Source organism: Pseudogymnoascus verrucosus, assembly GCF_001662655.1.
Source record: "Pseudogymnoascus verrucosus strain UAMH 10579 unplaced genomic scaffold scaffold_13, whole genome shotgun sequence".
NCBI classification, from domain to species: Eukaryota; Fungi; Ascomycota; class Leotiomycetes; order Thelebolales; family Thelebolaceae; genus Pseudogymnoascus; species Pseudogymnoascus verrucosus.
Genome location: NW_017263664.1, coordinates 514,241 through 541,651, shown reverse-complemented (window position 1 = coordinate 541,651; position 27,411 = coordinate 514,241). Strand labels below are relative to the sequence as shown.

Here is a 27,411-nt window from a genome sequence, read left to right as displayed (position 1 = left end):
AATCGAGAATCCTAATTTCATTCCTAGTTCTATAAACCACCTACGTACCAAACAGTGTCTGTACGCTATGCTAAACCTTGAGGTCTGTCCTACACAATCCCTCCCTCAGTTCTTATCACCCAGCCACGTCTCAGTAGTAATCATCCTCCCCCAACCTCTCAGCTCAGCTGGAGTAGGACTGATTGATAGCACAACCCCCCTCCCACAGCTTTCACACAAGAGAAGAGCACGACAGCACAGCCAGGACCCGTTGGTGTAACCAAGCTACCGGATCGCGTCGTATCGTCTATGCGCTCTGGACGAGGCGCCGTGGCTTTTTGCTGTGGTACTGTACTGCATTTTACGGGCTTTTACGCCCTCCCGGTTGAAGAGGTGATTCCACCATCCACAACAATCTTCTGCCCGGTTATATACTTCGCCTCGTCGGAAACCAGAAATAATGCTGCGTGGGCGACATCCCAAGCATCTCCCATGCTCCCCATCGGAACCTGCGCGTTCCTCATCTTCATATACTCTTCGTGTCCTCCGTCTGTCGCATACCGGCCCACGAGGCTTTTGGTGTATGGTGTATCCATCAACCCTGGAACCACCGTGTTCAACCTCACTCCCTTCGGCGCGTAAATGACCGCCGTCGCCTTCATGAACTGCATGATTGCCGCTTTCGTCGCTGAGTACCCGACTTGAGGTTTACCAATATACCGCAGACCCGCAATGCTCGCGACGCTGACAACTGCACCCGCTCCCTGCTTCTCCATGATTGGCAAAACATGATGGCAAGTCAAGAATACGCTCCGGAGATTGATCTCGATCTGCGAGTCCCAAACCTCCTCAGACATCGTTGCTGGGCATCCAGGCTCTGAACGGCCAACGTTGTTCACCAGAATATCAATTCGGCCATGCTTTTCCATGCACGCCTTTACCAGTGCTTCCACCGACTTTGAGGACGTCACATCTGTCTCCAGTATATCGCAAACTCCCCCTGCCTCCTCGATAGCCTTCTTCGTCGAGATTGTGGATGCGATGGTACGGTTGCCGCCGAAAATCTTGGCTCCCTGCCTAGCTAGGAGAACCGCTATCGCAGCGCCGATTCCCCATCCCCCAGGCTGAGTTTGGCCTAGGCCTGTAATGAGAACGATCTTTCCTTCAAGGCTCAACATCTCGATTTTGCAAGAGATTAGTAATTTTTGAATAATGCTGTCTCTAAAAACCTTTGTCGGTATTACTTGTCCTCATTTATGTTATAAAATTGCTACGGATTCTCCGTCTACTTGCTTGATGGGGGTTCCGGAACCCCGCTTTTTATTCCCCGCTGCTGTCACGGCATCGCCGCTCGACGAGAAGTACCAATGTCGTGATAAACCCCCATTGCCTCGTCGCCTTGTTTGAATTAAATGCCATGTCTTCCTCCAAGATGGCAGAATCATCTAATAAGACCGTTAAGCATTCGCTCAACGATGACTATGATCTATTGAAACCAATCACCTCCACATCTGGTCTCCGCCAGGGGTTAACATCTTATGGCGATGCTCACTTCTCGCTATTTCTCCGAAAGGTGTTTATTAAGGCACTTGGCTATAGCGAAGATGCTCTTTCAAGGCCAATTATCGGTATAATTAATACATACTCCGCTCTGAACCCATGCCACTCAAATATCCCACAACTCATCGAAGCAGTTAAACGTGGTGTTCATCTTAATGGCGGACTGGCAGTTGAATTCCCCACGATCTCGATCGCCGAGTCCTTTTCTTCGCCCACGAGCATGTTTCTCCGGAATTTGATGAGCATGGACACTGAAGAAATGATCAAAGCCCAACCGCTAGACGCATGTATCATGATCGGAGGTATGTTTGTTCCTTCGTTGTTAAGACTACGGGCCCTGACGGCGATGGCAGGATGTGACAAAACTGTGCCCGCCCAACTAATGGGAGGGATCTCAGCAAACAAACCGGTTCTACCATTGGTGACTGGGCCCATGATGCCAGGAAGCTACAGAGGAAAACGCCTTGGCGCATGTACGGATTGCCGCAGTAATTGGGCCGAGTTTAGAGCTGGCACCCGTGATATTGAAGACATTAGCATGCTCAATGAAGAACTGGCACCCACGGTACGTCGATTTCTCAAATCGTGTAAATAATAGCTGAAGATTTCAGGGTGGAACGTGTGGTGTAATGGGGACAGCAAGCACGATGGCCTGTGTCACCGCGGCGCTGGGCTTCATGCCACTTCGAGGAGCATCAGCTCCTGCGGTATCATCAGCACGCCTTAGGATAGCAGAGGAAACAGGTGCGAATGCAGTTTCGGTTGCCGCAGCTAAACGCACCCCGCAAGAAATGCTATCCAAGGAATCCTTTTTCAATGCTATTACTGTTCTTCAGGCCATTGGAGGATCAACAAACGCTGTGGTTCACCTGATGGCGATCGTGAACCGCCATCCAGAACTCCAAGGCGAAATTACGTTGGAAACGTTTGACGAAATTGGAAGAAAGGTACCTTTACTGATCGATTTAAAACCCAGTGGGGATAATTACATGACCGATTTCCATAATGCGGGTGGTATGCTAGCCTTGCTCTATATGCTACGACCCGTACTACATCTTCAGGCCATGACAATCACCGGCCAGACTCTAGGGGAAGTTCTCGATACCTCGCCCTTTCGATCATTTACGTTTTCCTCTGAGATCATCCGACCATTCTCTAACCCTCTATACCCAAGCTCATCATTGGTAGTTTTACGTGGAAATTTGGCGCCGAAAGGTGCTGTCATGAAAGCCTCGGCATCGAAAGACCGACGTCTTCTGCAACATTCAGGCCCCGCTGTAGTTTTCAAGAACTCCATCGATCTCGCACAACGCATCGACGATCCAGATCTTGTCGTCACTAAAGACTCCGTCTTGGTGCTCCAAGGAATTGGGCCAATTGGCAACCCGGGCATGCCGGAAGCAGGATTGATCCCTATTCCTAGGAAACTAGCCATGGCAGGTGTAACGGACATGTTACGCCTTTCTGACGGGAGAATGTCGGGGACAGCTGGCGGTACGATCGTCTTACATATTTCTCCTGAATCGGCGATACCGACTTCGGTTCTTGGGGTCGTAAGGAACGGCGACATTATTGTCTGTGATGTTGAGAGACGGTACATTGGGCTTGAGGTTGACCCGAACGAAATCCAACAACGAATAGCTGAACGGCAGATACTTGTATCAGCAGAACGTGATACTAGTGCGGGTGAAGTGGCGAAGAAGCGGGATCCTGCAAAACGTGGATATAGGGCTTTATACGAACGTCACGTTAATCAGGCTGAGGATGGAGCCGATTTCGACTTTTTGACCGCCGCTGGCCAAGATATAGCATAGTATAAGGTCTACTAACGTATGTATGTGATATGCAAGTCGGATAGACAAGCGGGTTGGTCAAAAGGTAGGACGACGCCATACTTTAAGTGAATAATAGCAATACCGAAATATATACATTTTATTGAAGCTTTTAAAATATTTATTTGTAGCTATATTTATATTTTTTCAAGAAACTGAGTACGTTACATCCAGGTATCACGCCTCGTGTGCCTACATAATCTATTTATTGCATAACATCCACAGGCTATGGAGCTTTAGCATCGAGTTATTATGGGTTATAAGTGGAAATTTCACAGGAGGGGGTTCAAAGCTGTTAGCGGGATGTTATAAGGATTAGGCCTAAGAAAGTCTAGTCCACTAGTGAAGTTATAGGACTCCAATACGAAGCTTCCGGTGGCAACTTTCACCCATTAGCAAAGGACAAACAAACACGACACCAATGCTTTCAGTGAAGCTAAGGGCAGGAGCAAAATACAGAGGTCCACTTGACTCCGTGATGCCTTCTTCAACACTCTCCCAATCCCACCGTTTTATTTCATACATCTCTTGCACTTGGTATCGTTTGGAGCCAACTTTCCGTCTCTCTAGGACTCCGAAACCTTAAAACCTTCAGGTGGCTGTACTCAGGCTGCTCGAAAAGAGTTGGATAGTCGTTTCGATGGCTTTTATGCATTCGAATCGTCCAGGCAAACAAGTTTTCTTCGGGATCCAGCGTCAAATGATGTCCAATAGATTCCCGATTCCCATTCCAGAGTTCTTTTTGTTTAAAAATCCGACCCATTGTCCGCTTGAAGACTCGCCACAGGGCTAGCCAGAGAGGGTAGTCAAGCCAGATCAACGTGTCGGCTCGTCCCCAGACAATATCGCGGACAGCTTTGTAGTTTCCGTCGAGCACCCAATTATCAGTGGCGCTGATCGATTCGCTGACACGTTCACGCATTTCATCCTTGGGAAGCGGAACCCAATTTGGTTGCCAATTAATGGCATCCAGTTCGACGTTGTGCAGACTGAGTCTGCTTGCTAGCTCCCCAGCTAGAGTTGTCTTTCCTGCGCCTGGTTTGCCGACGATGACGATTCTCTCGAGGGTCATTATTGATATGACTGGTCAGATTCTGAGATAGGGAGAAACTGGTAATTATAATAGTTATGAAGAAATTGTTTGTCTGTGACACGAAATATTAGATTCTTCACAAAGACCGAGACATCCTGTCGGCGAGCCCAATAAGGCTTAGCTAAATAACGCCTTCAATGGCCCGTGCGACTTCGTCCCCAAGCACGACTAGAATTTATTTATAGACCAATATATGAAACAGGATTTTGGGTGCGAAATTTGTGTATAAATATATATAAGAATGGTATAATAGTAAAAGACATGGAGCAAATAGCTATGTACAATCGCTATTCATGTGTACGATAGATAAATGCGCCCATTAAAGCAACGTCTTTTAAATCCGCCTCTATCCAAAATTCGACGGAATCAGCCTGAGTTCCTGCACACACTTGACAAGCCCATGCGGTCGATTTATTGGGTTTGCTTCCAATCTTAATAATATAAGATCAGGGAAGAGGCAGTGCCTTGCAAGATTTGCTTACAATGCGGAGTGTCTACCACAACGATGGTTTAGACTCCAACGCAGATGTAGTAGTCAGCCCACAGGTTAGTGCAGGTAGCATCGACCTGGGTGTTCCAACTGCGGAGCTGGGCGAGGCTGATATTGTATTGTGTCCCGATTTTGTCGCATCCTTCACCAGAGGCAACCTTGTGGAAGGTCTTGCAGTTGGCAACAACGCCAGGCATCTGTGGCGTAGGGCCAGAGTTGGTGGGGGTTGGGGTACCTGGGGCGGTGGTTGTCGCGCCGGGGATGTGCACGCAGACGTAGTAATCGAGCCAGAGGTTGGTGCAGCCTGTTGGGATATGTTAGAACATCAAGCTTTTAAGGCGCTCGTATTCAAAGTAGGGATACGTACCAGCGTTGGTCTCCGAGTTCCACTTCTTGAAATCGCTGTCACTGATGCCGAACTTCGATTCAATGGAGTCGCACTGGTCACCAGAGGCGATCTTGTAAAACTTATCACACTCGGCTACGATGCCAGGCATCTGGGGTGTTGGGCCAGAGTCGGTGGGCGTCGGGGTACCAGGGGAGGTGGTTGTCGCGCCTGGAACGTGGACGCAGACATAGTAGTCAAGCCAGAGGTTGCTGCACGCTGTTGGGACAAAGTTAGAACACCAAGCTTGAAGATAATCACATTCAGAAGTAGGGATACGTACCAGCGTTGGTCTCCGAGTTCCACTTCTTGAAGTCGCTGTCACTGATACCGAATTTGACTTCAATAGTGTCACACTGATCACCAGAGGCGATCTTGTAGAACTGATCACACTCGGCTACGATGCCGGGCATGGTAGGGGAGGGCCCAGATGGTGCCACAGTTGTAGTGGTGGTAGGCGCCTGGGTGGTGCTGGTGGGCGCAGCTGTGGTGCTGGTCGCTTTGGCGGTGCTGGTAGGCGCGCTACCAGTGGGCGAGGTGACGGTGCCGATCACACAGTAGCTCTTGCTGCCGTCAAGAGTAGGACACTGTGCGTCCGGGTTCAATTTCTGAAACTGATCGACAGAGATACCCCAAGATCCACTGAACGTCTCGCAGGTGTCACCGGCATTAGCACCTACGGAGAAGCTACAGCTAACATCTCGGCGCATAGGCACCGCCGCCGCGGCAAGGAGCTCGGGGAGGAGACCGGCGGCAATGAGGTAGTTGAACTGCATCTTGAGAATAGATTGTTCGAAGTGGATTTGGATGAAGAAAACGACACTGATTTACGTCTCGGGGTCAAAACCATCTGCTTTTATAATTAGACCTCCCCCTCACTTTCTGCCGGCTTCATTTTTTTATGTCCCACTTCATCATCCCTTGCCCGTTCGTTCTCGCCATTTGTGCCGAGAATCCTTCAGACGAACTCGTCTTTAGGCTAGACCCTAGCTAATGATAGATGATTACAATACCAAGACCTTGGCGCCTACCATTCCATCAGCTTATGGACCAGCGTCAATCCTTCGATATGCGCGATAAAGGACATGTGGTTTTGTTTATGGGGATATGTGGTTTGCTGCTTAGAGTTGTGGTAACATGGTGCGGATAGCAGGTCCACATAGTCGCCGCTAGCGCGATTCGACTCGGCCCGACCGTTTGAGGGAAAACTAAGCGCTGACAAGCACTTTAAGCAATTGCCATGCACCCTTAAAAGTACCGACAGGGGTTCCCCACGCTAAGATCCCGCTGTCTGAATTGTTTTGGTCTACTTGCTTATGTAGACAGCCAAGGGGCAAACAAGGGGTAAAGTATTGCAACGTTGCCGCAGACAAAATCAATAACACAAAAGTCCATGTCTACGTGAATCCCTCAATCAGCTCTTTCCCTCTGTTCTCCATCACAGCCACGGCTTACTCTCATCGGCGTCTTTGTCAATCATGTATAACTTGTCTCGCGGCATGAGTCTCCTTGGCTCCGGTGTAGCCGTCCTTCTGGCCTGCGCTAGGACTGCCCAGGCTGCCTCGGGCACCCTGGAAGTGGACTTGGTCTTTCCGCAGAACGATACCTACGCACCCGCACACATCATCCCTATCACCTTTGCATTCCAGAATTCCGATCTTGCCGGCTACGTGCAGCCCAGCATCGCGTTCACTATTATCCCCTATGGGAACAACACCAAGGCCATTGCGAATGGCAACTTCGAGATGACATGGACCAACTTCACGGATAGCAACCCTTTCATTCAATACGGCGAAGCTCTGGAGGGTCTCAACTCTGAGGGCACCTGGGCGCTCGATTGGCAGCTGTCTGTTACCAACTGCTCTGGCCCTGACAATGACTTGAAATTCACAACGGATACGAAAATGCACCGGGTTGTGTTCACGACCAAGAATGGCGCGAAGGCACCAGACGTCAGCGCAGCTACTGCCAAAGACACCTGCTCCAATTCCCAAGGCTTTGCATTCCAAATCACGCAGACGCTTGATTCAGGGGGCAAGTTCGACAACGGCAGACCTTGCGCCGTGCTGGCAGAGACCACACCAGCCCCCACTCCTTGTGGTGTCAAGATCGATGCTGCTGCTGCGGCTAATGTTTCTGCGTCCTTTACCGCCAAGGCCTGCGCCATCGAGACTGCGTCCTGGTGCCCAAAGGTGGATGGCGCAAACCAGAACGCGGTGCTATCGAGCGTTGTGGTTGGTGGCATAGCATTCCTGGCAGTGGTGGTTGGTGGGCTGGGGTTTCTCGCCATTTGATGTGGAGTTCCCGAGTTCCCGTCCGTTCCGGATCAAGGAAGCATGCCTGCTGCTTTTGCGCATGTAACTAAATAGGCTTACTAGAACAAGCTCCACAATACAAGTGTTGGCTTGCCCGGTCGATCATGGCTTAAATTACAGTTATGCACCTACAAATGTAGTCCATGTCAGCACTTTCTGGCTATTACGTACCTACATCTATTCCATGTAAGATTTAAGGTACGGTAGGAATTAAGCCCGTGTATCCGTGTGTCCGTGTCTGCCCGTGTTAGTGCCTCTCTGCTTGTGTCTCCTCTACATTCTTCGTCTTAGTAGTGGCAGAAAGCTAGTGTACGTAATGAGTTTATCCACAAAAAATCCCTGAATTGTTTATTGTCTATTGTTTGGTACATAGACCCTTGGCAGGGTTCGCAATCCTGCAGGAACAAAATTAGACTTGCAATTAGACTTACATGGTAGTTGACGGCGGCTACCGGAGCGAAGGAAGCAAGCTTTACTACATTAGTCGAGAAGCAACGCCCAGGCGCAATAACGCCAGGAAGTGCATCTTGGCAAGTTATTCACAGCGATCTAGAATTGGTCCAGTGATCCGAGGTTAAACCGCCATAACAAGGCCATTTCTTGCCTGAGTAGATGACAGGGTTATATTGCTTGCCCGGATATAGTGCAAGGTTATAGGCCTACGCTAGAACGCCATGAATTCCTAGCAATTCCTCCGATGAGCTTCCGCTTTTCCGTTCCAGACACGAACGCCAAGATCTGCGACGATGGATGGAATCCTTTGATGGGCCGTCGCTCCTTCCTGTTTTACATCCTAATTGTCATTAAGCTTTCACGGCCAAGGGCCAGGTCTTAGTGGATATCGAAGTTATCTCCATCGACCTGAAGTGCGATGACCACAACACGGCTGCAACATGTGGACATTGGATGTCAACGTCAAGTTTACTATCAATCGAATCGAGAGTAGCTTTTCTACTCAAAAGGCACAGAAACCTCTCTTTTTCTCCACTATACTACGATGTATAATCAGATCAGTAGCATCTTACGCCCCCACGGGCCCTGGCACTGGATGACTGTATGCTCCATGGTCTACATTCAACATGTCGCCTTCATTATACTAGTCAAGGGGAGTGCATGTACAGCCAACCCTTAATTATCCGGTATACGCCCTAAGCTGGGTTGTCAGCCTTCAAATCCATGTGAGCTATTTTCAATGTTTTCATTAGTTCACTAAACCGAAATGTTCTATTGGCGACGTTGCATGCCTCCGCTTGTGAGGCTGTGAGAGTACGGCCGAGATATGAAGCTCAAGAAGAATACAAAAGCCGGCTGATGCTGCTTGGTTGCCTTTCCTCAACCTCGCCAGTCTTCTTTTCTCATCATACGTGTTTGCGCTCTAGGGTGTGCTCTCAGTATGGTATTCTCTCCTTGGGCCAGGGCCTCCCTTGTGGCCTATGGCCTCTTGATGGCTGCTGATGTTGTCTCGGGTAACCCACGAAGACATGCAGTCAGTCCTACCTACCGCAACAGCAACGTCTGCCCAGAGCGTTGCAGTGATCTTGGGACAGATCCAAGCAAATGGCACGCCTACCACAACCTGGAGCAGTTCAGTGCCTGCGACCAGGCAGTGATCCAAGCCTTTTCCATCTACGACGATGTCGACGATGCCTCCAAAGGCCACGGAATTTACGCCTGCACTTCATACGGTCCTGACTTTGCAAACCTCCCACAGTTTAGAGTTAAGGCAGTCATTGCTGAAACTATTGACGCCACTTACGAAGTTGGCTGGGGGGACGATGGCCATAAACTCGCTGCCGCCGATATCCGCTCCGCCTCGAAGCAGCTCCGCAAGTACATGAAGGGCGGACATGGCTCTGCCGAGTCCGCAGAGATCTTGTACGCTCGATCTGGCCGCGCTGCCGTTGGTCTATACTTGGGTAAAGGCTTGCAGAAGGCGGGCGTCAGCGCAGTCGCTCTCAAGTACCTAGAGGACAACCTAAGTACTCTCAACGCTACATCGCGTGACGTGGCTATCCAGTTCTGCAACCCAGACTACACCAGCGAGCACACCTTCGGATTTTTTGCCACTAGCAGCAGGACCTTCGCCCCTGTCCAGAAGGCTATGCAGTCTTGGGCTAATGGCACTTGCGTGTCGTTTCCCAACTCGCAGACCTTCGAGGGCCAGGCTATGCTAACTGCCAAGCTCCCAACTACTTCCGTATCAAACGACACGGTTGCTGATACCAACTCTACATCGGCCATCACCAGCCGGTCTAACTATGTGAAGCTTAACGCTCGTGCTGAGTGCTCCACCACGCAGGTCCAGGGTGGTGACGACTGTGGTAAATTGGCGGTCAGGTGTGGTATCGCTGCCGCTGATTTCACCAAATACAATAGCGACGCAAGTCTCTGCTCGACTCTGAAGCCGGGACAGCACGTCTGTTGCTCGGCGGGAACCCTTCCTGATTTTGCGCCGAAGCCAAACCCTGATGGTTCCTGTAAGGTGTACTATGTTGCTAAGGATGATAACTGCTCAAACATCGCTGCTGCAAACAGCCTCACCAATGCCGACCTAGAGGACTTCAACAAGAATACTTGGGCTTGGAGTGGATGCGACACCCTCCAATTCAACATGAACATCTGCTTGAGCACGGGCGACCCGCCCATGCCGCCTAGTCAAGAGGGTATCGTCTGTGGTCCGCAAAAGCCTGGCACCAAGCAGCCAACCGATGGCACCAAGCTCGCGGACCTTAACCCCTGCGCTCTGAATGCCTGCTGTGACATTTGGGGACAATGTGGTATTACCGCTGAGTTCTGCACCGACACCGGAACTGGCAACCCAGGAACCGCTAAGCCCGGCACCAACGGCTGCATCTCCAACTGCGGCACAAAGATGGTCAAGGGCAGCGCCCCCACCGAATTCCGCAGGATTGCTTACTACGAGGGTTACAGCTTCGGGCGTGAATGTCTATTCCAGGATGTTCTTCAGATCGATCCCACGCAGTACACTCACCTGCACTTCGCTTTCGGTACCCTCACAGCGAATTATGAGGTCGAAGTTGGTGATATTATGTCTTCATATCAATTTGAAAACTTCAGACGCATTCAGGGCCCAAAACGTATTCTCAGTTTTGGTGGATGGGATTTCTCAACTATGCCGGAGACTTATACTATTTTCCGTGAGGGAGTCACTGCTGCCAACAGGCTGAAGCTGGCCACAAATATTGCCAACTTCATTAAAGAGAAGGATCTTGATGGTGTCGACATTGACTGGGAGTACCCCGGCGCCCCTGACATTCCAGGTATCCCGGCGGCCAGCTTGGATGATGGTGATAACTACCTGGCATTCCTAGTTATCCTAAAGAACCTGCTGCCCGGCAAGTCCGTCTCCATTGCGGCTCCCTCTTCATACTGGTACTTGAAGGCCTACCCACTCAAGAAGATCGCAGCAGTTATCGACTATATTGTTTACATGACGTACGATCTTCATGGCCAGTGGGATGCCCAGAATCCCAACTCTCAGGAGGGTTGCGCCAACGGCAACTGCCTTCGTAGTCAGGTCAACCTGACGGAAACCATGAGCTCACTGATCATGATAACGAAGGCTGAAGTTCCATCGAACAAGGTTGTCGTCGGTATCACTAGCTACGGTCGATCCTTTAACATGGCCCAGGCTGGCTGTCACACCCCCGAGTGTCTCTACACTGGTGACCGCCTGAACTCTGATGCCACAAAGGGCAAATGCACTGCTACTGCTGGCTACATCTCTGATGCTGAGATTAAGGAGATCATAGACGAGGGAAGCCGTGTTGCCAATCACTACGTTGATCCGACAAGTAATAGCAACATTCTCGTTTATGATGACACGCAATGGGTAGCCTACATGGATGATAGCATCCGAACTCAGCGTCATGCGCTCTACACTGGTCTAAACCTAGGCGGTACAACGAATTGGGCCACCGATTTGGAGAAGTACAATGATGTCCCTGGCGATTCTGGGAGCTGGTTAAACTACAAGTTGAGCATTAAGGCCGGCAAGAACCCTTGGCAAGTTGGCGACCGCACTGGCAACTGGACCGAGATAATGTGCGACAGTCAGGCGGCCTCAGACATCCGTGGTTTAACTCCCGAGCAGCGCTGGGACGGGATGGACATGGAGGACGCATGGAAGGATAGCATTGCTGTTTGGAAGGAATACGACAGGGGCAAAACCTCGTTTACTTTTACGCAGTCCATGTCACTCACCCTCAATGGTCCAGAGCGCGCCAGCTGCGGCTCCTTAAAGAGCGACAGCAACTGTATCCAGACATTGCAGTGCAGTCCCTTCCAGAATAAGGGGTCCGGCGCCGCCGCCTATGAGCTTTGGAACTCGTTCGTCATAATCCACGAAATGTATCAGACCTTCAATGATGCATTGTACAAGGCAGCCGCTACTGTTATCACCCCAGCGCTGTCAGACTTTGAGAAGAAGTTCACGCCCGTTCCTCCGGAAGAAGACAACACCTGGCTGCTGCTCCTACTCGATCTTGTCACTGTCGGAATCTCTGCCGTCGCCGCGCCCTTCTTCAACAACTTCATTGCTAAGTTGCCATACTTCATTGCGAAGGAGGCAGCAGCAAACAACATTAAGGATCTGACCCTGCTTGCTATTGGCCAATCTACCACGATTGCCAAGGATCTACTTAGCACCAAGGAGAGCGACTGGACTGAGGATAAACAAGACGAGTTCTCCAACTACCTCGGCCAATCCATTGCTGCGTGGGGTAATACCACTGGAGCAGCGCTTCAACGCCTCTTTAATGGGGAGGATGAGAGCATTGATGCTCTGTATGCCATCATCTCAGACGGAAAACTCATCTCAGGCGGCGGCGCCGAGTCTTCAACCGTTCCGCCCGAGACCAGCGAGGCCGAGCTGGAGAACCACATTGCAAGGGCCTTCTTCGCCTTTGCCATCCCCACTGGCTGGACATTCTCCAAGCATTACGCATTCGTGATCGACTCTGGCTACGACTGCAGCGCCTCTGACCCTATGGGCGACTACCTTGACGCGGACACTATGCACACCACTTATGGTTGTTACCAAAACAAGCTATACTACTTGGCCGCAGCCCAGGGCGACTCTAAGACATGCCATGACAATTGCAATGATGGTCACTGCGATAAAGTTTGCGTCGACTCTAAATTCAAGGCTCCCCCTGGCCTTGAAACCCTAGATGGCAAGAACTTTGGTGGCGTCTCTGTCCAGGATCTGATTCAAGGGTAAGATATCCCGCATTGCTTCGAGTTTTAATGTTTTGAGGAGATAAGTGAGAATCCAACTAACAAGCTATCTAGATCCGTCCGCACCTACCTCCAGAACAGCAACGAGAACGGCGGCGCGTTCGTCGACATCACTAATGGCGGCTCCTTCGACGACCTGATGGCGATCGATCTAACAACACCCGGCTTCATCCGCCTTCCCGTCTGCACCCCCGAGCGTGCCTACAAGTCCTGGGACACCGCCGGCCCTAAGGACGACGACCCATTATACCCCTGCAGCATCGCCAAGGGGCCCGACCACTGCCTGATCTCGTCCTTTGTCGACCAGACCTCGGACGCCTCCCCTCCCGTTGAAGACTGCAAGCAGATCATCAAGAACATCGAGGGCGACGGCGGTGCCACCTGGACAACCGGCATCAGCGGCCAGCGCCAGCTCGTCTCCTATGGTGAATGCAAGTTCGGTGTCCAGAGCAAGAGCGGCGCCGACGGTAACGTGACGTTTAAGGTCGGCTCGCAGGACATCATCGACCTCATCAACGAAGCCATCAAGCGGTTTGGTGGCGGCGGCAAGGTCGGTGCCAAGGGCATAGTGGATTGTGATGGTAACGTGCACGATACTACCATCGAGTGGGGCCTTTACTAAGTCATGGCCATACTTGGATGTGTACTCCTACCATATATATATGCATAGCTACCCACCCACTCATGGATATAGGGTATATAGGTTTTATTTAATTATGTGCCTTTCCTACGAAGTAATCGTGTGTCTCATAGGTGGTTGTGTGGTTGCTAGATGCCATGCACTTGAAAAGAGCGACTACGGGCGAAAGCTTGAGGTAGGGTAATGAATCAACTGACGAATACAACATTATATAGATGAGGTGGTGATAACAGATGAGAGAGCAAATGAGTGACGTATTGGCCGTTAAATAAACTAGCTTAATGGTTCACCGGAACATGGCCACTTCTAGCTTTTGTGAGATGGCACGAGGTAGATGGTATTCGAGGTTGCGCGATCTTCAAATGTATACCCATTTCCAGATATCGTCGCTTATGGCTGTCTGACACATAAGCGAGGTTATCCAAGGAAGTCGATAACATCGAACATCGAACGAGAATGAACACAGAGCCGTGTAGACCAGTAGCTATCAATTAGACCACATGATGGTCGACTTCAAGAAGCTCTTCAATCGCAAGGTCTTACTCAATGCCCGTCTAAATGATAAGCGCGACTGTTCTGACCGAGCTACAGAATCACAAGACCATTCGTCCGAAACGGCCAGAGTATGAAGATAAAAACGTTCAGCCATGTCTGCCCAAAACTCGAAACCGATCGTTGTCTGTGTATGAATCTGGTCAGAATACATCGGGGCTCCTGTGGAAGCTGCCGGTCGAGCTTCGTCGCCGCATCTACGATGAAGTCCTCGGCCATCGCAAAGTCCACCTGCTGTTCGAATTCGCACCACGCAAGTACCGTAGGGACAGAACGAATAAGAAAGAGATCTTAGAGTGGCGGTGGTGGCATTGCATTTGCACCTGGGACCAAACCATGGACAGTTATTCTTCGGGCATATGGTTTGACCGATGCAAAGACGTGGCTGTTAATGGGAATCCAGGCTCTTCGACTGGAATGATGGGAAGACTGAAACTAGATTTCGCGATTCTACTAACATGTCGACAAATGTAAATAATTGACATCCGAGCTGCTCCGGCTTCTATACCTTCGTGTAGGCTACTAACTTAAATACAAGATACTCGGAAGCAATCGACATCCTTTACAGCACCACAATATTTGATTTTGGTACTCGCCAGCTTCTGTGCGATTTCCCATCTCTAGTCCTCCCACAGCGCTTTGCACTCATTAGCGCCATTGAGATGATATGGGAATTTATCGATCTCGGTTTATCGCCCATCGACACCAAACGGACGCAACTGTATCGGGATATGTGGGCCATGCTTGCCGCTATGCCTAACCTCCGGCACCTCAAGATCGCGGTCGCATCTCACGAATGTCCTGATCCCGCACCGCCTGACTTGAAGGAAGTATGGCTAGGGCCTCCAAAGCAGCTAGGAAAATTGGATGTGTTTGTGGTGTTGGTTCCTGATTCGTACGCGAGAAGTTTTGATTTCAGCGTCGATGAAGGGTCGAATTTTACGCTGGATTCATTCCCGGATATAGTTACAATGCATTGTATGTGAATCTCGGCCAACACGTGATCACCATCTTGATGTGGGAGTAAATATGGATTATCAAAGGACGAATGGTTTGTTTTGTATAGGACAAGCCTGGGATTGCAATACATTCCGGGGTTATATAAGTAATGATTGGAGTTTATCATGAAAATCGTCTCACTACAGTCTCAAAAAGCTTATATCGCATATCATTATCATTGAGATGTTATAAAAATAAAAAATTATGAAGCTACATTTATCAAGCCATCTCTAATGCATAGTCTTTGGAGTCGCTAAGTTTTTGCCGCTGAAGATGACGGTTCACTACTCCATGGTTAGGGGGAGATAGTAGGGGGAAGGGACTTATTATGGTCAAACAAGCCGAATTACTAGTACGCAGAGATTGATGTGGCTCTTAATGAAGAGATGGTAGCGTCAAATTATCGCACCAAAGAATTACTTTGAATTGGGCCCATTGTAGAAGGTCAATAAATGTTTTCACTAATCCTTTTATATCTCTATCTAAAGGCTAGTACGTATAATACCAATTTTCAAGGCCATTAATCCTCCTTGTTCCAGCACGAGCCTGTTTATTGCAATGACGGAACCAGAGCATCAACACTGCTATGATTGTGATACTAGCCAATGACAGGCCAAGCGTAGTATAAACACCAGTCTAGTAAATGAAGTCAGCTCTATTATTTAATATTTGAGCGACATGGATGTTACACAACTTACTTTATAGCCAGGAGAGTCTTGGGAGCGGAATGCAACAGATGCGATGATACCACCTAGTCCGCCACCCATCATGCAAGTACCAGCCGCAACAGCTCGTTTACTATGGGAGGTGATATTGTTTGCTTGATAGGTGATAACTCCAGGGACAGTGCTATTATGTTAGTTAAGTCTCAATCAGTTGGGCGGAAAAACTTATCAGTATTGAAGAAAGCCAATGCCTAGATATGCCCCAAAGAGCCGAGCACCCGTACTTTCTGCAAAGGCCGTGATGAGCATACCCGTGAACGTCATAGCCTGGTGAAAAGCAATAACAGGACCACGGATTTGAAACCTATCAGCAAGCCAAGACGAGGTATAAGTCAGGATAGCTGCGAGAATATATGGCGGGGCACTCATGAGCTGAGACTTTGAGGTCGAGTATCCAAGGCCCTCCTTGAAGATGATTGGAAGAAAGTAAGAGTATGCATAACCAGGCAGAGTCGACGACATCAGCATGAAAGAAAAGGCGTAAAGCTTGGGGTCAGCAAGATGATGGATAACTAGTCGCAGGGTAATCTTGTCTTGCTCGCCATCCCCACGATCATCGTTGATCCGTTCAATGGCATATTGTCGTTCCTTTAGTGTAAGGAACTTTGCTTTTTCTGGGAAGTCGGCTATTAAAAACCAGCCTATGACGCAAATAACAACAGTTATTGCTCCCTCGATGATGAAAATCCCTTGTACCTTTTTAGCTGACATTTTTTAAAGTGTAGATTTCTCTGCTTACATTGCCATCCATTTAAACCGTGCTTTCCCTTTAAAAGCGTCAAGACGTAGGCAAAGACAGCAGCGAACCCCGAAACAATAACCGAAAGAATCCAGAATGCGCCGAGTCTAACCACAGTTTAGCATAGTAATATAGAAGGATGCCTGTGTTACTTGCCTCTTTCCAACTTCGTACCGTTTATACCAACAAGAAATGAGGAAGGTGCAGCCTAAACCGGAAGATAAGTCTCAAGTGTACCAATCCTAACCAAGTATCTAACTTACCTGGCAGAAATCCAGCTTCTGTGGCGCCTAGAAGAGCACGACAAATTGCCATAGTCTCGAACGATTTTGTAAAGCCCATCCCAATCAAGATACTACCAAAGGCGACGCCAAGAAAAGCTAACCAGTTGGCGGGCCCAGCTTTTGAGAGCATGAGATTCTGTTTTGATACGGTAAGCCAATAGTAGAGTATAATCGGTAATTACATACACTTGGAATTTCAAAGATGATATACATGACGAAGAAAACCATGATAATGATAGTATATCGGTTGCCGATGAGATTGAGATCACTATTCATGCCAGCAACGGCTGCCAGACCGAGATTCGTTCGATCCATCAGCGATATGGCATACATTGCTCCCAAAATAGGAAGGAGGCGGAAATCGATCTTGCGCCTACAAGGTCATTAGCATCTAATGGTCCCCTGAAGATACCGGAACAAGTGCCTACAGAATCTTCCTTTGCTCGGTTTCTGTGAAATCCGTACGCCCAACAGTAGATCCTTCCAGGTCGTCACCTTCGGATTTCACATAACTCGCAGCAGATTCTTCCTCTATCACTATCACATCCTCGATCTTGGGCAATGGGGTTGGCTGGGTGGAGAGCATGATTGTGGAACGTAGTTGGTATCGGAATCAAATGCTGGAAGGTAGTCACAGATATACCCATAGGATGACTAGGTGGAGCTAGAATGCTAAACTGCTAACTATATATATTCCCATTCCATATGTAGGACGACATAGCGCGGGGAAATAGTCCAGTCCTGGGCCTAGATTCATGACTTCTTGCCAGTGCGCTTAACCCCGCAAAGATGGAATAGGGGCCGTGCGTAATTTCTTGCCGCTGGATTTCGGTTTCTCGGTTGAAAACTAAGAAGCAAATGCGGGGGCGGCAGAAAAATGCGGGGGAAATTGCGGTCACAGCCGTGTTCGGGGCGGGAGGGTTGTAGGAGCCTCAGTACATTGATCTTACCATCTCGTAAACAAACGGAGGTATGGCTTCCAGAGAGTTAGGGCGCGCTAGCGGGGACCTAACGAACCCCGAATTGTATGGTAGTATGAAAAATGCGGGGTTTCTCGGTTAGCGATTAACGTACTCGAAAGTACCAGTGGTTCGCTGCTATTAACACTATTCTTCTGACTCCCTTCCGGTTCTGTAACTTCCACTCCACATACGTTCACTGTCCAAGTTGAGCAAAAACAACTGCCTGCACTTTCTATGCCAACTATAACCACGGACTCTTTTGGTTTGTCTATGGAGAACCCGGCAACTCAGCGCAAAAAGCAGAAAGATGCTTCTCCGCGTCGGCTCCGAGCTATCAAGGCATGCATTCGATGCAACAATCGCAAAGTCCGATGCGACATGCTCAACAAACCCTTCAGGACTGCGAACAACGCTCCCTCGCGATGCACCAATTGTCGTCTAGATGACGAGCCTTGCATCGTTCGACCGGCGAAACGACGAAGAGGTGCATACCGATATGATGCACAAGTCAACCTCGGCATAGTCGATGGCGAGAAGGCACGTTTCGATATGTCTAACTCTATGGCTATAAATCCAATACAAGATACCACAGCGGCATCAGGCTTGTCACCTACTATGGAATATGTGCCAGAAAGAATGCCATGTCCAAAATTAAACCTACCGAGCTATTATAGCGAAACGGCACTCTCAACAATGAGAAGAAATTTCGAATCAGGTGAAGCGATGTACTCCATTGATGGTAGGTCTATGTTCCTTAACGTAGGTCTTGCTGGGCTATTTTTTAGGTTACCATTGTCAAAGATGAATTTTCCTAGTCTTAACTGATGATGGTTAGATTTTTTACAGCAACCTGAAAATGAGATAATATGGAGTTGGTCAGAGGGAGGAGGCCGAAGCCCTGGCCTTGATGGCCACCTTATATTCTCATACTTCAACTTCCTGCAATTTGACGAGTTATCTGCGGTATCTCCCGAGGATGCAAAAACACTTGAAGTTAACGGCTGTTTACACATTCCAATCATCTCGACACTCGACATCATTGTGCGAGAATATTTTCTTCATGTACATCCTAGTCTACCAATTTTGGACGAAGGCAAGTTTTGGAAAGTATATAGGAACAAAGATAGAAGGCAAAACTCTCCGCGCATATCCTTGTTTCTGTTCCAGGCTATGCTTTTCGTCAGCTGCAGCGTAAGTGACTTGGTTATCTTCTATGCCCCTCGACAACTATTCGAGGAGATATTGCTAACATAATGTATAGTATGTCACTTTAGATACCCTTCAGATGTGTGGTTATAAAACCACCCACGAAGCTCAAAAAACACTATACTCTCGAGCGAAGGTAAGTGTGGAATTTTGACTTAATTTTATAAATGTAAGTTACTAAGTGCTCTTTAGATGCTATTCGACTTTGAAGCCGAGCACGATGCATCAACCATCGCGCAAGGAAGTTTACTTCTGTCATATTACAGTACCAATTCTGAACGACACCTTAATACATTTTGGCTCAACATTGCAATACAATCTGCAAGGGCAGATCATGCTCATTACTATGATATTGATAAGAGTTTAACAAAATACGACAGGCAAATGAAGAAACGACTCTGGTGGTGTTGCGTTATAAGGGATCGAATTTTGCCCCTAGGAGTGCGACGACCGTTGCAAATTACGCATAACCATCTTGACTCTGCCGGCCAAGAATTGACTGAGGAGGACTTGGAGGAGGATATAGGCGAATCAGAAGTCTACGATACCGAGACACAGCAGCTTCTTGCAAAAATCTTCCTTGCTCAGTGCAGGCTAGCCATTGAACTAACTGATGTCATTACAATGGTTTATCCAGCAGACGGTGCAAATCCGGTCATCACAGCATGTGAAGACGATTTTAACAGAGTCTCAACCGAAACTAAAGGATACGAGACGAAATTGACCAATTGGTATAACACTCTCAATCAGTGGATTCCCACAGTTCTTGGAAAATCACACGCGTCAATTACGTTGTATACATCTCTGCTATATATATATTACCAGTACGTTCAGCCATCCCGCCCAGTTTAACCCATTGTTGTATCTAACTAAATGTAGCTCAGCTAGACTTGCCTTGTGCCACCACAAGATCTTTGCTCTTGAAACTTGGACGTCATTACTAGGTAGGGGCCAAGACACTTATGTGCGACTGTTAGACCTTTTCAGGGGTGAACTTTGCTCTTCTGCAGCTGCTGTAACGTGCATAGTTCAGGATCTCCTTCAGCTCAATTTGGGTCAGTATATGCCGATTAGCGCGTACGTACATCTTTGACAATTACCTTACAATGGCATGCTAAAAACATACAGTGTTGCCTACACTGCTCTGCCTCTTGTCATATCAGCGCTAGACGTGAAAATGTCGCCAAGTTCTAGCCAGTCAAGAGCGCATTATCTCGAGACGTACCGCAAATCTATAGAGTTGTACTCGAAGAGATACAATGGCATAGACACGGTTTTTTCCATGATGGAACGGATTCTGGAAGAGGCAGAGTCAAATTCGCGAAACCTCTGCCTTTCAACGTCACATTTCTCCCACCAAGATGCAAGTCCTTTGTCAGATACCTCCGACTGGTTCCAGATATTTGTAAAGCACCCCAAACTTCACCTCAGAGTGGCCTTCTCGTTCGACCTCTCCTTCTCGAATGGCAAATTCCCAGAAGACTCCGATTTCCCTAAACAACTACGCGCTGACCAGCTTGAGGAATACTCCCACTCGCACAAAAACTTCATGCCCACGGAGAATGAACTCACAGCAGACGCATTGGCACCTTTATGCCTACAAATTTACACTCCAACATTTGATGATACCATTTTAAACAGTCTCCAAATGACGGCTATATATCCGAATTTAGACTTCATGGATCTGTTCAGCGCCACCACACCAGAGCGTATCGTAGATATTTCAACAGACTTAGATGTCAGAGTCGAGGATGATTCAATTGCCTTTTTGCTACCCGAGAAGAATACCGAAGAGAGTTGTGAGGGCGATTCAACATGGGAAAAGGTTATATGGGATTTATTTGATCATCCAATTCCAGCATAGCGAAATACTTCATTTGAGCCAATTATTTCATCCATCATCTTCTCTATCTATGTTTTATGAACATTATGAACTTACTAATCGCAGTATTCGTACCGTGGCTTCAAACTCATATGTGGGTGTATTCCCTTGGGCACGAATGCTTACCACCAGCCACTCCTTGCCAAAACTTAACAATCTGAGAGACCTGGTTAAGATGCACCATTCGTAGTCTACGGTTAACCCAGCAGCAACTAGAAAGCCATGTAGGAACAAACTATGAATTGCATTCGGTAGCATATATGTAGGCTTGTTGGTCTGGATTCTCGATCAATAAGTCTCTTCTTCGGTTGATATGTCTGTTTTTAAGGCTTGCTATTAACATCCTAGCTGGTCTACTTCAACTTATCGCCCCATCAACCCATTCATCCGCCTCCCATCAATGCGGTAGCCTCATGCCATAGCATTTTCGAATCCTCCCAATGATTAGTCGTGTAGCCGGGCATGCTCCTAAAGGTTGTGCGTTGCTATTGGTCGGAATGGCACTGGTGATCAAACATATATCAAATGCTCAGATGCGGTATTGGTAATGACTAGTTAAGTGGCTTTGAACATAAACAGACCTGCCTCAACATCAACAAACCTCGACCTGGTGAACATCGTCGCAAGCTAGCGTGCAGTTTACCTACAGTAGTGAGTGCAACGAGCAGTGCAAATACGAACCCACAGTGGTAAGCGCCATATCGTCTTCGGCTAAGTAGAGTATGGTACATCTATCATGTATCATTTTTTGGCCGAGAAGACACAATTTTCAGCCGAATACCCCATCGTTTGTTAAATTTAAGCCGTAGAACATACATGTATACCAACATGTACTAGTACGTATTTCGTACAAATAGATATCTCGGCCTGACGGTTGAGAATCTATTGTGCCGTGATACCCCATTCTATTTCTCCTACATATGAAGAGTCTAGAGTAACAATGCGATACGTAAAAGCTCCTCTGGATCCATCGTAGTTTCTTCAGTTAACTTCAACAGAGTTCCACCAAGAATTTCACTTATTTTAGACGGTTTTGGGTATTAAGTCACAGGTCACTTAGTTTGGTTTTCTAGTTCATACTTTTGATTCACAATGATTATCAAGTCGCCGTACGTCGCAACCATTCCAGAGACAGACGTTCTGTCATTTTTATTTGGTATGTGTTGTTACGCATTTCTACAAGGCAGTGTTATAACCCGCTTCTCTAACAATTCTAATTTCTATAGATGATCCGGGCTCTCAACCGGATATCCCACTCTTCATAGATTCACTATATCCAACACAACGTGTGACAAGTAATGAGGCGAAAACATTAACAAGAAAGTTTGGCAAGGGCTTGCAAAAGATCGCGGGAGTAAATGCGGGAGATGTCGTAATGGTCTGCGCTGGAAACTCGGTAATTTACACATGTTGCTCTTGCTTTAGGCTCATTTGAGCGTTGCGCTGATTACGAGTAGATCTTGTTTCCTATTGCATTTCTTGGGACTCTTTGTGCAGGTGGTATATTTACTGGCGTGAATCCAGCGTCCACGGTAGGCGGTAAGTAGAGCTATTCTTGCCAGGTTCGTATTTCAACTGATTAGATCGAATATAGAAATTGCGTACCAAATGCGACTCTCAGAAGCCAAGATCATCATTACAGATGCAAAGAGACTACCGTCGGTGCTAAACGCTGCCAATGACGTTGGTCTCCCATCAACTGCCATTTATTTATTCGACCACGGAAAAGACCCTATCGCAAAGCAACCTAATATGACTTTCGCAGACCTGACGAAGCACGGAGAACTTGACTGGCATGACATTTATAGGGATGATGCACCGAATAGGTTAGGAAGCTCCTCAAGAACTTACACGCTGATTTTTAATCAAAACCCTAGAACTGCCGTTTTAAACTTTAGCAGCGGGACAACTGGTATGCCAAAGGGCTGCATGGTGTCTCACCGGAACTTAGTCGCAAATTGTGTACAGGTTATGGTTGCAGATGATGCTGCAAATGCACGAAATGGGAAAGTTGACAATGCCGGGGAAGTTCATTGTGCATATGTTCCGCTCTACCACGCAAGTAAGTCGAAACTTTCTCTTTTTAAACTTTCTCATATTGAGGCATATTTAATCCCTTTTTCTGACCATTTATAGTGGGACTAGTGTCCTTCTGCATTGTAAATGTTAAGAGGCGTTGCAGCACCGTAGTCATATCAGAATTTTCCTTAAAAGCATTGCTCGACGTTATCGGCTGCTTTCGAGTTACGTATCTACTTCTAGTACCGCCAGTCGCAGTTCAGCTTATCAAAAGTGCCGAATTATCCAACTCGGATCTCTCTAGTATCAAGTTGGTCTTGTGTGGTGCTGCACCTCTTGGTAAAGAAACCTCGGAACAGTTAGAGACTATTTTTTACCCGAATATCGTTCGTGCGCGTCAAGGTTGGGGAATGAGCGAGGCAACCTGCACAGTAACTCTGTTTGCGCGGGACGAGTACGATCCTACATGCGCAGGTGTTGGATACCTTGCTGCTAATATGGAAGCCAAAATTGTTGGAGATGACGGTAAGGAGCTAGGATACGGAGAAAAAGGTGAAGCACTTCTTCGAGGCCCGAATATTTTTCAGGGTTATTGGAAGAATAGCGCTGCTTCAAAGGAGGCATGGACCGAGGATGGCTGGCTCAAGACCGGTGATTATGTTGTCGTTCAGAAAAATGGGATGTTCGCTGTGGTGGATCGCAAAAAGGTCTTTGCTCGATCTCTATGCACCACTCTTTACGTCGCTAACTTTTTCGCAGGAATTAATCAAGGTCAAAGGTTACCAAGTTGCCCCCTCGGAGCTCGAATCGCAATTGCTTGAAAGCGATGATGTTAAAGACTGTGCTGTGATACGGGTTATTCGGTAAGCTCAACCATTAATCCGTACTCTGTGACCTGGGAGCTTGCTCTAACAGTTGATAATTTAGGGAGGGTCGAGAATATCCTCAGGGACACATTGTCCCATCCAGAGGAGGAGTGACGGTGCAAACAATTATGGATTTCATGGCAAAGAAGCTCTCGCCACACAAGCAGCTGGCGGGAGGTATTGTTTTCACTAGTGCGATTCCCAAATCCCCGTCAGGAAAGATCCTGAGGCGACTCATAAAAGATCCATTTGAGAAATCCGCAATTAGACAGCATAAACTTTAGATTTGTGACACAGATACACCAGTGTGTATATACTGTTGGAATAGTGCCCTGAGCCCAGGAACCTCCATGGGATTTAACGGGCATCGTACAAATAGAGGGCTTACTCCAACTGTAGAATAGACAGTCGAATTGATCTGTTAACCCTGGACATCTATCTCATACCAACAAACCAGAGTTGATGAGAAGTACAGAGATACATCGAGTACATAATCGGGCTACCTGGGACGGGACGCGTTTCCAGATGTGCTAACTTAGTTTGGTATAGCTTTAATTTCCCCGCTCAGTAGCCCCACTAGCTTCCCCACACTCTCACACTCGGTGCTGCGCTAGCCGTGGGAATACATATCTCCCTGTCGTCTGCTTCCAGAACTCCATCTTTAGCATTGACTCGCCACCGACATTGTAACAACAATGTCTCCACTTTAACCCACCCAACTTGCACTTTTAACAGTCCCTGCCCTCCACAGCGGACCACGTTGGACAAGCTTCCCTGATCGCATCAACTAGCATCAACTGTGCAAGACTCCGAAGGAGAACGGGACGAGGATGGACCCCGAACAACCACGCGCTTCTATATCTAGCATGGGGGTAGGGGTTACGCGCGATATAGAATCCCCACTCTCTACACGAAAGCGAGCTTCTAAGGCCTGTCTTGCTTGTCGCGCACGCAAAATACGTTGCGATGTAGCCTCGCACAGCACACCATGTACGAATTGTCGCATAAGTCGCGGAGAGTGCATTGTGCGTGGAAGGCCGGCTAAGTAGTGAGTTAATGCTCTATTGTTCTCAGATGCGTGGTGTTCCCCAGGCGAAAAGGAGATACGTTAAGCTAATGTTTGGAACATTGAATTAAGTCGCACTTCGAAAGGAAACAAACAGAATACATCTACGGATATTCCACCAGTTCGATCGCAGGTTCCCCCATCATCTCCACCAAGAAACCTATCGGCATCGGCTGGGTTGGAATTACAACGGAACAGTTATACTCTAATTTCAGACGACGGGTTGGACCACAATGCATTATGTCAAAGGCGCCAATCAAGTATAGGTGGGCATATTGGCCAATATGCGAATTGGCGACATCTTGACCAAGTCAACCCCCAGAGCCTCACCCCAGTGACAGAGAGACCGATTGAAAATAATCCCGCAGAACGGGACAAAACCTCGCATGAGAACCCATGGACAGAACGTCAAAGAACTAACAAGATAGCCTCTCTCATTGGTACGTTAAACGTTACTACTAGACTATGGAAGCTAATACTAATGGCAATATCATGACACAGGTTCCGACGATGACATCTCACAAGTGAACGCCAGTCATACCAATTCCCATGCCGATTTAGGAGCTGATGTCTCAAGAATTAGCGGGTCGCAAACACGATTGAATTCCAACCCGTCACACTCAGAGTACCACTTTATAGAGTTCGACGACTTCTCGGAGCTATCTGTTGAAGACATCAGGTTTTTGAAGGCTCAGGGGTGCTTCCAAATTCCAGCCATGCCAGCCTTGGATCGTTTTGTACAGCAGTATTTTCTTCATGTCCACCCGCTCCTTCCTATGATAGATGAAGCTAATTTCTGGAATGTCTTTAATAACAACTCTGATGGCCATGGCCAACCATTCAAAATATCAATTTTTACTTTCCAGGCGATGCTGTTTTCATGTTGCAGTGTAAGAAACCTACATATAAGAGTTTGTCTGGCGCTAATACCATCCTGTAGTTTGTTCCTCTGGATACTCTCCATGACGTAGGGTTTCGGAATGTACGGCACGCTCGGGCAACCTTGTATCGGCGTGCAAAAGTAAGAACCTCGCAAGCCTGCATGTTTAAGTAAGGACAACACTGATATATTTGCAGGCCCTTTTTGATTTTGACGGCAAGAGGGATCTTATATCCACCTCTCAAGGCGCTCTACTTCTGTCCCAGGCGCCAGATAACCACAATCGAAGGATCAATACGTTTTGGCTAGGAGTAGCTATTCAGTTTGCCAAAGATGCAAACGCTCCTCAGTACGACTTGGATCAGGCCATCACAGAAAAGCAGAGAAATGTAAAAAAGCGACTGTGGTGGTGCTGCATCCTTCGTGACAGAATACTCCCACTTGGGGTTCGTCGCCCGTTATTTATTACCAATGCTCATTTCGATTTTGGCAACAGTCCATTAACCGCCAATGACCTCGACGAGGAAATTAGTTATTCAAATGTGTACGATTCCGAAACAAAGCGTTCGCTTGCTGAATTGCTTGAGGTTCTTTGCAATCTCGCGGTATGCTTGACTGATATTATCATGATATTGTACCCCATTAATGGAAACCCAACAACTTCATTGAATGAATTGGGACTCACACGTCTACGCGTCCACATAGAACGGGGAAAAGCGGATCTTTCTCAATGGTTTGATAATGCCTCGGTGCATTTTCCAACGCCAGCTGGCTTAGGAGACACGCATGGGTCTGTGATTCTACACACAAACGTCGTGTATATTTACTATTAGTAAGTAAAAGTTCGGGTGTTCCTGTTGAATATTACAGAAATCTGTGAGCACTAAACGATACTACACAGTTCTGCCAGGATGGCACTTTGCCATCATGAGATTCTGCTACTGGAGATGGATTCCAAGTCCGATACTAGCTATCCTAGGCAGCTTCACAAAACCAAAAGGGAGCTTCAAGAAGCGGTAACTTTCCTAGCGGATATCACAAAGGAGCTACTTCAACTTAAGCTAGTCAGATATCTACCTGTCTCTGTGTGAGTCTCCTAATATTCCCAAGAATATGAAAATGATATTATCTAACAAACATCCGCTCTAAGTGTTCCAGCTGCATCACTACTACTGGTTTTACATATGCTCGATGTCAAGCTATCATCAACCAAGTCGCAACGCTCTATGAGGCAGCGCCGTCTACAGGTTTTTTTAGAGGTTATGAATGTATTGCAGTCTATATATGACAGCACAGATCGAGTTTCTGACGCTATTGAACAACTTATCGCATATTTTGGACCCGATGATTTGTTGGAGAATACTAGAGCCCCAACACTTGCTGGGAGTTGGGAGACGCAATACTCCAGCCCAGCAACGTTCTCTTCAAACTCTGCCTCGGCTGAAACGTCTTCATCTACGATCAATGATTGGAGCGATGTCCTGCTTCGGCGGCGAAGTTGCTATCTTCGAATAGTGATGACACTCGACATAACATTTTCCAAGGGAGAATTTCCAAAGGAAACCGACTTCCCCGACCCTCTCCAAACTAGCCAACTGGCAGCATATCTTCCGTTGTATAGAGCGTGATGTTACTACGGGAGATAGAGTCTTGAGACATATCCGGTGCGTGTTTGAAC

General features: G+C 47.8%; 11 protein-coding genes across 11 annotated transcripts; 7 read left to right on the top strand and 4 right to left on the bottom strand.

Moving 5' to 3' along the window:
* Window positions 1–9: 9 nt before the first annotated feature.
* On the bottom strand, window positions 10–1,225 carry VE01_03858 (uncharacterized protein). The gene has a single exon (XM_018273340.2). It carries the CDS (start codon window positions 1,155–1,157, stop codon window positions 351–353), a length of 807 nt encoding a protein of 268 aa, XP_018131948.1. The 5' UTR covers window positions 1,158–1,225; the 3' UTR covers window positions 10–350.
* Window positions 1,209–3,450, top strand: VE01_03857 (uncharacterized protein). The gene is made up of 3 exons (XM_018273339.2): window positions 1,209–1,841; window positions 1,893–2,104; window positions 2,151–3,450. The coding sequence occupies exons 1-3, from the start codon at window positions 1,397–1,399 to the stop codon at window positions 3,351–3,353; spliced, it is 1,860 nt and encodes a 619-aa protein (XP_018131944.2). The 5' UTR covers window positions 1,209–1,396; the 3' UTR covers window positions 3,354–3,450.
* Window positions 3,451–3,500: 50 nt separating this feature from the next.
* On the bottom strand, window positions 3,501–4,502 carry VE01_03856 (uncharacterized protein). Its single transcript, XM_018273338.2, has one exon. The coding sequence runs from the start codon at window positions 4,441–4,443 to the stop codon at window positions 3,889–3,891; it is 555 nt and encodes a 184-aa protein (XP_018131945.1). The 5' UTR covers window positions 4,444–4,502; the 3' UTR covers window positions 3,501–3,888.
* A 170-nt stretch (window positions 4,503–4,672) lies between these two features.
* On the bottom strand, window positions 4,673–6,171 carry VE01_03855 (uncharacterized protein). Its single transcript, XM_018273337.2, has 3 exons — window positions 5,623–6,171; window positions 5,322–5,558; window positions 4,673–5,258 (listed from the first exon to the last, which is right to left on the bottom strand). Exons 1-3 carry the CDS (start codon window positions 6,113–6,115, stop codon window positions 4,975–4,977), a joined length of 1,014 nt encoding a protein of 337 aa, XP_018131946.1. The 5' UTR covers window positions 6,116–6,171; the 3' UTR covers window positions 4,673–4,974.
* A 407-nt stretch (window positions 6,172–6,578) lies between these two features.
* Window positions 6,579–7,807, top strand: VE01_03854 (uncharacterized protein). Its single transcript, XM_018273336.2, has one exon. The coding sequence runs from the start codon at window positions 6,818–6,820 to the stop codon at window positions 7,631–7,633; it is 816 nt and encodes a 271-aa protein (XP_018131834.1). The 5' UTR covers window positions 6,579–6,817; the 3' UTR covers window positions 7,634–7,807.
* Window positions 7,808–9,047: 1,240 nt separating this feature from the next.
* On the top strand, window positions 9,048–13,608 carry VE01_03853 (uncharacterized protein; the record flags this gene model as incomplete). The annotated part of the gene is made up of 2 exons (XM_018273335.2): window positions 9,048–12,892; window positions 12,968–13,608. The coding sequence occupies 2 exons, from the start codon at window positions 9,048–9,050 to the stop codon at window positions 13,533–13,535; spliced, it is 4,413 nt and encodes a 1,470-aa protein (XP_018131833.1). The 3' UTR covers window positions 13,536–13,608.
* Window positions 13,609–14,000: 392 nt separating this feature from the next.
* On the top strand, window positions 14,001–15,242 carry VE01_03852 (uncharacterized protein). Its single transcript, XM_018273334.2, has 3 exons — window positions 14,001–14,089; window positions 14,145–14,575; window positions 14,644–15,242. The coding sequence occupies exons 1-3, from the start codon at window positions 14,054–14,056 to the stop codon at window positions 15,089–15,091; spliced, it is 915 nt and encodes a 304-aa protein (XP_018131941.2). The 5' UTR covers window positions 14,001–14,053; the 3' UTR covers window positions 15,092–15,242.
* Window positions 15,243–15,997: 755 nt separating this feature from the next.
* Window positions 15,998–17,438, bottom strand: VE01_03851 (uncharacterized protein; the record flags this gene model as incomplete). The annotated part of the gene is made up of 6 exons (XM_018273333.1): window positions 15,998–16,518; window positions 16,569–16,675; window positions 16,743–16,776; window positions 16,832–16,988; window positions 17,039–17,225; window positions 17,281–17,438. 6 exons carry the CDS (start codon window positions 17,436–17,438, stop codon window positions 15,998–16,000), a joined length of 1,164 nt encoding a protein of 387 aa, XP_018131942.1.
* A 532-nt stretch (window positions 17,439–17,970) lies between these two features.
* VE01_03850 (uncharacterized protein) lies at window positions 17,971–20,902 on the top strand. The gene is made up of 6 exons (XM_018273332.2): window positions 17,971–18,553; window positions 18,650–19,005; window positions 19,076–19,156; window positions 19,213–19,844; window positions 19,900–20,097; window positions 20,149–20,902. The coding sequence occupies exons 1-6, from the start codon at window positions 18,049–18,051 to the stop codon at window positions 20,882–20,884; spliced, it is 2,508 nt and encodes an 835-aa protein (XP_018131943.2). The 5' UTR covers window positions 17,971–18,048; the 3' UTR covers window positions 20,885–20,902.
* A 1,092-nt stretch (window positions 20,903–21,994) lies between these two features.
* Window positions 21,995–24,071, top strand: VE01_03849 (uncharacterized protein; the record flags this gene model as incomplete). Its single annotated transcript, XM_018273331.1, has 7 exons — window positions 21,995–22,058; window positions 22,129–22,298; window positions 22,360–22,441; window positions 22,497–22,964; window positions 23,039–23,628; window positions 23,681–23,784; window positions 23,849–24,071. The coding sequence occupies 7 exons, from the start codon at window positions 21,995–21,997 to the stop codon at window positions 24,069–24,071; spliced, it is 1,701 nt and encodes a 566-aa protein (XP_018131812.1).
* A 372-nt stretch (window positions 24,072–24,443) lies between these two features.
* Window positions 24,444–27,399, top strand: VE01_10768 (uncharacterized protein). Its single transcript, XM_059464220.1, has 7 exons — window positions 24,444–24,835; window positions 24,926–25,293; window positions 25,355–25,743; window positions 25,794–25,874; window positions 25,931–26,565; window positions 26,635–26,820; window positions 26,884–27,399. Exons 1-7 carry the CDS (start codon window positions 24,618–24,620, stop codon window positions 27,359–27,361), a joined length of 2,355 nt encoding a protein of 784 aa, XP_059320203.1. The 5' UTR covers window positions 24,444–24,617; the 3' UTR covers window positions 27,362–27,399.
* Window positions 27,400–27,411: the final 12 nt, after the last annotated feature.